This window comes from Triticum aestivum, chromosome 7A (genome assembly GCF_018294505.1).
Source record: "Triticum aestivum cultivar Chinese Spring chromosome 7A, IWGSC CS RefSeq v2.1, whole genome shotgun sequence".
NCBI lineage: Eukaryota > Viridiplantae > Streptophyta > Magnoliopsida > Poales > Poaceae > Triticum > Triticum aestivum.
In genome coordinates, this window is record NC_057812.1 from 139,491,668 (window position 1) to 139,503,662 (window position 11,995).

The 11,995-nt window shown below is 49.3% G+C and overlaps 1 protein-coding gene across 1 annotated transcript; it reads right to left on the reverse strand.

The window, feature by feature from the left end:
• Positions 1-10,723: 10,723 nt before the first annotated feature.
• On the reverse strand, positions 10,724-11,567 carry LOC123147097 (bZIP transcription factor RISBZ5). Its single transcript, XM_044566335.1, has one exon. It carries the CDS (start codon positions 11,512-11,514, stop codon positions 10,861-10,863), a length of 654 nt encoding a protein of 217 aa, XP_044422270.1. The 5' UTR covers positions 11,515-11,567; the 3' UTR covers positions 10,724-10,860.
• Between the last annotated feature and the right edge of the window lie 428 nt (positions 11,568-11,995).

The window sequence follows — 11,995 nt, forward strand, 5'->3', positions numbered from 1 at the left end:
CTGCTCCACAATGCGCCCCGAGTCGAGCTCTTTTCTAAAGAAGAAGCAGATCAGGCCTGGCAGGATTCAGTCGATCTCTTAGAGGAGAAAAGAGAGATGGCCTTGATCCGGTCGACCATTTATCAGCAAGACTTGCGTCGATTCCACGCCAAGAACGTGAGGAGCCGAACCTTTCAAGAGGGAGACCTGGTTCTTCAAGTGGATCAACAGAAACCACGCAAGCTCGCCCTGGCTTGGGAAGGCCCCTTCATCATCACCAAAGTTCTACACAATGGAGCATACCATCTTTACAGTGTTGAGCATCAGAAAGACGAGCCACGGGCTTGGAACACGGAGCTCCTCCACCCCTTTTATACTTAAGCACTCGTTCGAATAAAATGTAATAAGAAACACCTTTGTAATTTGTTTATCAAAGACAAGAGCTTTACGGTCCTCTCGTACGATTGTTGTTGTTCTTATTTACCTCTGAAATTCCCCAGTGGGTGGGCTTAGTCGCGAATCCATTTCGCCTCAGTTCGAAAAAAAATCCTACCGAGTGGAGAGCAATCCTCCCACTCGGGGGGCTTAGCTGCAGTCCAGTACTCGCCTAAGTTCTCTCACTCACAGACTTAGCCGCAGTCCGGTACTCGCCTAAGTTTGAAAAATCCTACCGAGTGGAGAGCAATCCTCCCACTCGGGGGCTTAGCTGCAGTCCAGTACTCGCCTAAGTTCTCTCACTCGGAGACTTAGCTGTAGTCCTGTACTCGCCTAAGTTTGAAAAATCCTACCGAGTGGAGGGCAATCCTCCCACTCGGGGCTTAGCTGCAGTCCAATACTCGCCTAAGTTCTCTCACTCAGAGACTTAGCTGCAGTCCGGTACTCGCCTAAGTTTGAAAAATCCTACCGAGTGGAGAGCAATCCTCCCACTCGGAGGCTTAGCTGCAGTCCAATACTCGCCTAAGTTCTCTCACTCGGAGACTTAGCCGCAGTCCGGTACTCGCCTAAGTTTGAAAAATCCTACCGAGTGGAGAGTAATCCTCCCACTCGGGGGCTTAGCTGTAGTCCAATACTCACCTAAGTTCTCTCACTCGGAGACTTAGCCGCAGTCCGGTATTCGCCTAAGTTTGAAAAATCCTACCGAGTGGAGAGTAATCCTCCCACTCGGGGGCTTAGCTGTAGTCCAGTACTTGCCTAAGTTCTCTCACTCGGAGACTTAGCTGCAGTCCAGTACTCGCCTAAGTTTGAAAAATCCTACCGAGTGGAGAGCAATCCTCCCACTCGGAGGCTTAGCTGCAGTCCAGTGCTCGCCTAAGTTCTCTCACTTGGAGACTTAGCTGCATTCCGGTACTCGCCTAAGTTTGAAAAATCCTACCTAGTGGAGAGCAATCCTCCCACTCGGGGGCTTAGCTGCAGTCCAATACTCGCCTAAGTTCTCTCACTCAGAGACTTAGCTGCAGTCCGGTACTCGCCTACATTTGAAAAATCCTACCGAGTGGGGAGCAATCCTCCCACTCGGAGGCTTAACTGCAGTCCAGTACTCACCTAAGTTCTCTCACTCGGAGACTTAGCTGCAGTCCGGTACTCGCCTAAGTTTGAAAAATCCTACCGAGTGGAGAGCAATCCCCTCACTCGGGGGCTTAGCTGCAGTCCAGTACTCGCCTATGCTCGAAACATATCCCTATCTGCAAGGACGATGAGGTGCAGGTCGACTGCAACCTTCTCCTTCAGAGCTACGACACAAGTACAACATGTGCTCCATCCCTATCTGCAAGGACGACAAGGTGCGGGTCGACTGCAACCTTCTCCTTCGGAGCTACGGCACAAGTACAACGTGCGCTCCATCCCTATCCCCAAGGACGACGAGGTGCAGGTCGACTGCAACTTTCTCCTTCGGAACTACGACACAAATACAACATGCGCTCCATCCCTATCCGCAAGGACGACAAGGTGCAGGTCGACTACAACCTTCTCCTTCGGAGCTACGCCACAAGTACAATGTGCGTTCCATCCCTATCCGCAAGGACGACAAAGCGCAGGTCGACTGGAGCCACCACTTCAGAGCTGCATCTCCAGTGCAAAGACTATTCCAAGCAGCAAACCAAAAGTATTCGAGCATCAAGCCCGAAGGAGTTTAACGGTTACAGCAACCACTCGGCATTACGAGGCAAATTTAAAGCAGATTCAAGTCTCATAAGTTTGTTCACTCGGCAGGAGGAGGGCTGGCAGGCTCGACGAATTCGTCCAGGTCGATCCCATCCGCGATCCGAGTAGCAGCAGTGATGAAAGTTTCCATGAAGGACTGGAAGTCATGCTTTTTGGTGTTAGCGACCTTGATCGCAGCCAGCTTGTGTTCATGAGCCTCCTTGTAGTGGACTCGCACCAAGGACAGCGCCACGTCAGCACCACACCAGGCGGAGGACTTCTTCCATTCTTGCACTCGGTCAGGGATCTCGTTCAGTCGAGCCATCAGGGATTCCAGGTCATTTTTAAGCGTCGCCCTTGGCCAAAGCGATGAGTCGATTCGGGAGACTACCTCCTTCAGGCGCACGAGGTAGCTTGTGGCGCTGGCGATACGGGACTCCAATCGGAGCATGTTCATTGCAGTTTCATCGCAAACTGGAGAAGCGATAGGGTCCAGACCCGTCTCGACCTTTCCAGTTTCCTCGTCAAAGTCTTGGCAGAATTCTGCAGCCAAAAATTAGTGAGTCGACCGAGCAGGATCCGTTCGCAAGCATCAACACAGTCGGTTTAAAAGAAATACCTTCCAGCGTGAGATAGAGCTTCTTGGCAAGAGTCCTCAGATAAGCTTCCGTGTCATTCCTCTTGCGGATCACGGACTCCAGCTTTTCATTCAGGGCAACCTTGTACTTCTTCAGACTAGTCACTTCACGGTTAGATTCATTGAGGCAAGATTTCAGCCTGTTCACCTCCCCTTCCAGCGCTCCGACTGAAGCCAGCTTCTGGTCTGCGAGAGCAGTTTTATCTTGGGCTGCTTTTTGCGCGGCGGCGAGGTCCGAGTCCTTCTTCTCCAAAGCCAACTTCATTTTCTCTGCAAAAGAAGCAATCGAATCAAACAAGAGATCGAAGAAATATATTGAAAGACAGTCGACGGGCAGTTACCTTCCGTACTAGCAGCTTCGTCTTGAGCTTTCTTCAGATTCTGCTGGGCCAATTCCAAGTCGAGGTTGAGTTGCCTCTGCTTCTCCTCAAGTTTAGCAAACTTGGAAATAAGAGTACAAGACTTCTGCAGAAGGCAAAAGACGGGTCAGTCGACAAGATCAAAGGTTGTTTACTTTCGAGTGAATAAAACCTAAAGAAGTCACTTGAGACCCCAGCTGATTGCACACAGTCGACTATAGTCTCGGGGACTACACCCAGCCGGTGCACTTGGTGTGCCCCCGCTGATTAAAACCCAACTCGACCGGTCCGCCCGGATCAAGTCAAAAAAATAGTTGTTCAGAGCCCAGTCGACTGCGGTCTCGGGGCCTACACCCAGTGGGTGCACTTGGCGTGCCCCCACCAGTTCAGATCCTACTCGACCGGTCCACCCGAGTCGAGTAGAAGAAAAGAAAGGAAGGTAGAACTCAGACCCCAGTTGACTGCCAGCAGTCGACCATGGTCTCGGGGACTACACCCAGTGGGTGCACTTAGCGTGCCCCCACCAATTCAGATCCTACTCGCCCAGACTGAGTGGAAGAACGCAACTACCAAAGACAACAAAACACCCACTGGGTGCTCTGATCCGATGCAAACAACAGGAGATTGTGTAGAAGAAAATTTTTCAGGTAGCATATCCTGATAGAACAAGAGCAGTTGAAAAGTCTACTTATCTGGACATTGGCCCGGAGAGCAGCGTTGGCGTCGTAGGCAGCCTGGCTATTCTCATGCACCGTCTTCATCCACTCCATCATCACGTCAGCCTATCGGATGGCTTCCGCAGCCGCTTCCGACTGGTTGTCCGGGACGGGGTAGCTGGTGAAGAAGAGAGCAGACGACCCAGGTGCAGCAGCTTGGACCTCCGAGGCATGAGATGGGACGACTGAAGGAATCACCGGTACAGTCGACGGTGCGGGGCGCTCACTCGACAACGGTACATCGAAGGTTACAGAGGCCCCACCCGCGCCTTCAGATTGATAGACGGTTGGTGTTGTCGTCGGTCCCTGCTGAGACGCCTTACCAGTCGTCGCCTTTTTATTCTTCCTGGGCTTAGGAGCCACATCTTCATCATCATCTGGGAGATCGATGACGTTAGGCAGAGCTGCGGAGAAGATCAGTCGACTCTAAAGTAAACCGCTAGAATTCAATCGACCGAGTAGTCAAGAGCAAGATCATAAGAGTTTTTACCTGGGTTGGAGGTGACCGCGTCTTCCATCTCCTCGTCTCGATACTGGAGAGAAGAGGTTCCCGACGTAGCAGCACTGCAAAGACCCGCATCCAGTCGATTACGTTCTGTTACTCGAGTCGACGAAAAGAACAAGTCAGATGATTACACGGAGATGGTAGGGACGGTCACTTTGATCCTGGGCAAAGCCTTTGGCAGTTTGGAGGAGGTGGCTGTCGGTGCTTTTGGCGCTGGAGGCGGCACAACTTTGGGCTGCTTCGGAGCCTTCTCATTCGGCGTTGGGGAAGATGTCCTGGGGCGCTTCGAAGACTGCCCGATCGACGCGGCCACCAGGCCCAGAGCGCTCGCCGGGTCGTGAGCGTGTTTGGATCTCCTCTCCCTACGAGGAGGCGAGTCGACCTCTTCGTCATCAGTCAATTCGTCGCTCTCCTCGTCCTCCTCGGCATCCGAGTGCCCTTCGCCGCTCTCGCCCCCGCTTGCTCCTTCCTCGACGTCTTGCTCCTGTACTTCGTTGGGCATTGAGTACATGTCGATGAGGGCCTGAAAAGACAACGATCAAAAGAAATTCAGTCGACCATCAACAAGACGTCACACAGTGAATCGGAAAGATACTTGATAAAACAGAATCATACCTGCTCCGGCTGACGCGAGTAGTCGAATGGAATCACCCTCCTAGACCCCCGAGGGTTGTCTTTGTTGCTGGTGATTCCCATCAGCCACTTCTCCAAGATGTCCTCGCTGACGTCCTCCGGGTGGATCCGAGTGGAGTCCTCAAGCCCAGAGTACATCCACATCGGATGATCACGTGCCTGAAGCGGTTGGATGTGTCGATCGAGAAAGACCTCCAGCAGGTCCATCCCAGTCACCCCATCGCGGACGAGTTGGACGACCCGCTCGACCAGCACCTTGACCTGCGCCTTCTCTTCTGGGACCACCTTCAGGGAGGAGGGCTTCTCCACTCGAGCCAAAGAAAAGGGAGGAAGTCCAGTCGACTGACCCGGGTCGGCTGGTCCTTACAGTAAAACCAAGTCGACTGCCAACCCCGGACCGAGTCGGGAAGGATCATTGCTGGGAAGGTGCTCTTGTTCCTTATCTGGATCCCTAGGCCCCCGCACATCTGGATCACGTGCCTCCTCTCATCACTCGGATTGGCCTTTTTGACCGACTGGGAGCGGCAGGTGAAGATGTGTTTGAAAAGACCCCAGTGCGGTCGACAACCCAAGAATTTTTCACACATTGACACAAAAGCAGCCAGATAGACTATAGTGTTTGGAGTGAAATGGTGGAACTGAGCCCCAAAGAAGTTCAAAAAGCCCCGGAAGAAAGGATGGGGAGGCAGTGAGAATCCGCGATCTACGTGGGTGGCGAGGAGAACGCACTCACCCGCGCCGACTTGTGGGGGATCAGTCCCCCCTCCACCAGGTCGTCGAGGTCATCTTGGTTGATCGTCGAGCGGATCCAGTCGCCCTGGATCCAGCCTGACGGCAGGCCGGATCTCGACGAGGATCCGCCCCGGCTGGTCCGCTTGCCCTTCGCCTTCGCGGTCGCCTTCTTCGCGCGCTCCAGCGCCACCGTCTTCTCTTTTCCCATGGCGGCGGGTCGAGTTCGAGCGAGGGTTCACCGACGAGGGCAGGAGCGAGCGTGGCGGGGAGGTCGAAGGAAGAAGAAAAGAGAATGGGAGCACACGGGGCAGAGGCCTGGTCCGGTGCCTTTTATAAGGTCGTTCTTTGAGTGACTGACTGGTGGACCCGGACGATCTAAACAAATCCCGCAACAGTCGCGTGCGCAGTACATGGTGAAAAAGGTGGCGCGGAGATCGAGGATACTTGCCTAATCCATCCCGATTACCACGGTCTCGCCCGTCTGGCGCGCTTCCCGAAATTCGAGTCCCGCGAAATCCGCGGAGAGCAGAGCAACTTGTCAGACTAAAAACTCCCTCTACATTATCATTCGGAATTCTACCGTGAAAATTCACTCGACAAAAAAAAACCAAGAATGTACCAAGGCGACTGAAAAAAGGAGTTGACGTCGTCTCCTCAGTTCATTGTTCCAGAAGAAGGTATACTCATAGCACAAAGAATGAGTCATAAGTGTTCCCAACTCCTTCCTCACTCAAACCCTGATCCATTTGGGAGCTAATGATGAAGCTATATACCTAGGGTAGGGTCATGGATCTATCCAACATACCCTCCCCAAGGACATCTCTACAATGAACCAGAAGCAGTCGAAGAAAAACCATCATCCACTCGACCATGAAGATGTGTTCACTCGACCACCTTGAAGACACTCGACCATGCTAACAACCACTCAACCACTAGAAGATGTGAAGCCCTTCACTCCGCAACGGTCGGGGTTTAAGTCATAGCTTTATGGACATTTATAGCACTTTACTTCGGACGTTACCAGTAACGCTCCTCCTTTATGAACATTGAACCCTGTGTAACGGAGGGGAGCTGGGGTCCTGGCGCACTCTATACAAGCCACCCCCCTCCTCTAGGAAAAGGGTTCGCACCTTCTGTAATTCACACGCACATATCCAGTCGACCGCCTCCAGGCTCCAAGACGTAGGGCTGTTACTTCCTCCGAGAAGGGCCTGAACTCGTAAAACTCGCGTGTACAACTCCTCCATAGCTAGGATCTTGCCTCTACATTCCTACCCCCACATTCTACTGTCAGTCCTAGAACCACAACAAAGGGTTTCCCCTCTGGTCCATGGCCTCCATGGCGGCGGAGGGGCGAGAGCCCCTCCGAGACTGGATCTGTCTCTCTGTCTCTCTTTGTTTCTGCATTTTTCTGCGTTCCAGATTCTGGCCTTTCACCGTTTCTTATATTCCCGGAGATCCTTAACTCCGGTTGGGCTGAAATTTTAACACGATTTGTATCCGGATATTGGCTTTCTTGCGGTGAAAGAAGGGCACCAACCGCCTTACGGGGTGACCACGAGGGCCCAGGGCGCGCTTGACTCCCTGGGGCGCGCTCCCTGCCTCGTGGCCCCCTCGGGCATCGTCTCGCGTTGATCCTTCTTCCAAAAAATCACATATATTCCAAAAAAATCTCCGTCGGTTTTTATCCCGTTTGGACTCCGTTTGATATGGATTTCCTGTGAAACAAAAAACATGCAACAAACAGGAACTGACACTGGGCACTGGATCAATATGTTAGTCCCCAAAATAGTATAAAAAGTTGCCAAAAGTATATAAAAATTGTATAATATTGACATGGAACAATCAAAAATTATATATACGACGGAGACCAGTGCACATGCAGTGCACGCTGAGGGTCTGCTAGACCAGTTGGTAATCTTCGTTTGTTGTGGGGCGGCTTGGTAAGGCCATCGGATTAGATGATATGCGTTATAAAAACATATCAGTCCCACACATCCTCCCGCCACCTAGAGAAAAGAAGTGTCACCATGTGACACTATAGCATCAATATAGTACATGCAGTCACGATACAAAAATTTCCCCACATAAATATACATTAGTTAACAGATAACACAAAACCATACCACAAAAGGTTCATCAAATCACCACATTATAAATAAAAATAAAAAACACTCCATCATCTCCCCACCCGCTAAACTAAATATTCCATCATTTTCAAAATATAAGGGGTATTAGTTTTTTGAAAAGTCAAATTTCTTTAACTTTGACCAGGTTCAGAGCAAAAAATATCAACATCCACAATATTAAACAGATAAAGTATGGAAATTCATTTCATGATGAATCTAATCATACTGATTTGATATATGGCTTTTTATATATTTTTCTATAAATTTAATCAAACTTAAAAGTTTTGAGTTTTAAAAAAAATAATACACCTTATATTTTAAAATAGAGTGAGTATTTAAAGAAAAAACCAACAACATCAACAAGGCAGCAAAGCACGCTCAGCCTTTCTAGTATCTACTCTATGTGATAGCAAAGTCGATTTCAGATGCTAAGCTCCGCTCTGGCATTGTCAGTGGAGCTGCTGCACATGTAACTTCCCTCTCTCCATTTTCACCATCCCCTGGACAGGAGATGCGCCTGTCTGCGACCATTCAAAGAAGCAGGTGCAATTGCTCTCTGTTTGCCTTCTTTTTGCCCCAACTGTTCCGGAATTTCGCTTGTTAGGTGGCCGGCCGTTCACACGTTTATTTGCCGACGGGCATACTGATAACCAGCGCCTTCTACCTTCGTGGGATTTCTTTCCCAACTTTTGTGCCAGCATACTGATACAGTGATACTGATATCGATATTATTCCTGCACAGACATGTTTTTTCAACTTCTTTACCCGCATCAGTGGTCACGTCCCCGGCCTTTGCATATTTCCCTGCTCCTCTGCCGAGCCCTTTCATGTGCAGCGCACCGGTATATCGTCCGGCAAATATTTTGTCCGCCCACAATGCCCGATTATTCCGGCGCATCGATCTGCCTGACGTCGATCTACGGCAGGCTTTACCTTCCAATCTGGAGCACCACCTGAAACTTGAGCAAACTGAAGCTTCCGTTCTTATCTTTCATGCAACTGCAAGTTGGCTCCTCGGATGGTTTGTTGGAGTGCTCCTTGTTGAGTTGAGGAAAGCTCCATTGCCACCACACGTCCACGCCACCGCGTAGTTAAACATTGCATAGTGGATCGAGTGCAGTGGTGCTTGTTCCACCGCGCGCTGCCTCTTTTGAGCGCTGTTGCTTGGGCCCTGTGATGTGAGCATCTCACCCCTGGTGGGAGGTTTTTCTCCCTTGTGTTCACACATACCCCCTGGCAACTGGTATCCAGTGAGCTGATGCTGAACCCAGATTTGTTTTGGCACTTCTCTGTCTTGATTCCTTCTCTTTTCCTCGGTGCTGGTGCCGTTCCTATCTACAATGGGACAGCTGTGAACGTGCCACTTAATTTAATTTCTCCTGAGGTGTAATTTATAATGCACCTATAGATGGATGTACATTTCCATTTATTCGCAAAAAAAAAAGAGGTACACTTCCATTTCTTTGGTTTCCATATAACTCTGAGCTTATCTTTTGAAACCTTGCCATTTCTTTGGTTCCAAATGCTCCAGCAGCCCAAGATAATGATGTCCATGGCAAAGTTTTCAGACAGGTTTTGGTGAGAATTGCTTCATCATATTAATTTATTTATTTTTGAAAAGGAGTTAGACCCCCGGCCTCTGCATCAGAATGATGCATGCGGCCAATTACTTCATCATATATAGATGGATGTACCTGTTTGTTTGGAAGATATAATGATCATCCAACAATCTTGAGCAAAAGAACAATCCCAGAATAGATGCACTGCAGTTTCTTCAGTTCTCTCATTACATAAAGCACATTCATAACAGTCAAGATGCATGGACTTTCTTTTAAGAAGGTTTCTGGTGTTGGCTCTGTCATGCAGGAGTAGCCAACAAAATATTTTGTGTTTGATTCAGCTTGCACTTTTCCGCAACCATTTGAATAGCAAATGTGCCTCCTCCTTAGTTTTTAGGAATTTATACATCTTCGAGGATGAGTATCCTATGTTTTTCCCTTGGCAAATCCATTTGTCCTGTGCTTGAGGGTTTCCATGCTGTAATACCAACTCCTGAAGTTCATTCTCCGTTTCGATTAACAAAACATTCACGCTTATGCACGTGGCAATGGAATTTATATACTATTGTGAAAAGCATGCATGCGTAGATTTGTTTTGGGGCATGCATGCACATGTTACTGTGCTTTTGCTCAAGATTCTTGGGAACATATCCCACAAGCATCTCAGTGAATAGGATATGTTGTTAGATCTTGCATTGATGCTACAATCATATGCCAAAATTGTTAGATACATATGTCGAACCTTGTTCGATACAACATTGCAAAAACTATAGCATGCTGCGCGACTTAGCTGCCAAAGAAAAGCAGCTGGTAGGTAGGTAAGTCGGCATCAACGAAGTAGACGATACATTAGCAATCACAAAGCATTACATACAAGTTGAGCTCATGACATCATCAAGTGGAGGAAAAAGTTCAAAATTATAATCATTAAATTTCGTTAAAAAGGGTGGAATGCACTATATTTTTTCCCTTGTAGTCCACCCGCATTATGGAAAGCCAAACACTTGTCGTCCTCACCGGTCTTTGATCCTTCCTTGATCTCTCACTCTCATACTTTGGTCTTGCTACTGTTGTATTGGTTTCATTCATCACAAGCTTTGCAACTTGCAAATATATAGAGTAAATAGCATAAAACTACTACTTTACAGCCTAGGGTTCCAAAAAACTACCGGTTTTAATTTTTTCTCAGATAACTACTAAATGGGTGGTCGGCTATCTCGAATATATAGCACTACATCCTCCTATCCATGTTAATTTATCAACACAGGATAAGTACCAAAATCTGTTACACAAAACATATTCCTGATAGGGAAACTGGTTGCAGGGTGCATGCATGCATGACCCCAGCTATCGCCATTAAATAATTATTTATCATTGCTTAGTAACACATGCTCTTATAATCTTATTATTGATACAGTAGTAGTTATCCTCTAAAAATTTGGGTGGATAATATGAGTAAAAACAACATTTCATTCGATAGAAGCTGCAGCAGCTGTGCTGTTCTTGCATGGCTCCGAGGAGCAGCCACTGTGATTGCTCGAGGCCTTCTTCTCCGGTGCCGATTGCTGTAGCAGCTGCTCGAGCTTCTCATTCAGTTTGGCCTTCTCGTCCCTGAGCTGGGCGCTCTCGCGGCGAGCGCCGGCACACTCGCACAATGCGCGGTTGAGCTCGTCGAGGAGGCGGCGGTTGGCTCCGCGGAGGTGCGTGACCTGCGCCCACAGCTCGCTCAGCTGCCGCTGCTTGCGCATGCGCGACCGCCGCGCGGACTCCCGGTTCGAGACCATTCGCCGCCGCCTCCTCTCCTCCTCCGCGGCGCCAACTCCAGCGCCAGCACCGCCCACCTGGAGGTAGCTTCCGCCACCGGCGTCGGAGCCCGAGCTGGGCGAGCCATTGCCGCCGGCGAGGTGAGCCGCTTCTTCTGCTAGTAGGATAGCGTCCAACTCAAAGGCTGCTGCCACGTCGTCGACGTCGGCGAGTAGAGCGGCAGGATCAAAGGAGGGCGGGAAGTAGGCTTGAGGGGGCAAGGCCATGTTCATGTGGTGGTGAGTGGTGAAGGAGGAGGAAGGGTTTGGGGGCGGGAGGAAGTGGAAGCTGGCAAGCTCGCCATTGTTATGGTGGTACATGGTCCTGTTTATTGTCTCTTCTTTGCTTATGGCAGCTTCTAGTGTAGTAGCACTAGTAGATCTTGTTTCTTGGCTATGGCAGACGAGGAGAAGAAGCCATGGCCTTTTATAGTGTGGCACAGTGGCTTTGTTGCCCAAGAGAGAATCAATGGTTTCTCTTCTCTCTCTCATATTATCCTTTTTTTTGTAGCCTGAGAATCTTATATCGAGCTAGAGTTTGGTAGCTTACAAATATGGGCAAGCTTAGTGCATCTTCAACATTGACCTGCAAATTCTTTCCCGCATCCGTCCACGGATAGAGTTATTAGTTCGCGGACACAGATGCGGGATATGGGTGGATGCGGGATACGGGCATCCAACGCTGCCAGCATACAATTCAAAATTTTAGACAAGTCGGGCAAACTTCATTGAAACCGGATGATATTCATATAAACCAGACAAAATTCATTATGTTTGGACATATTTTAACTAAGAATATATT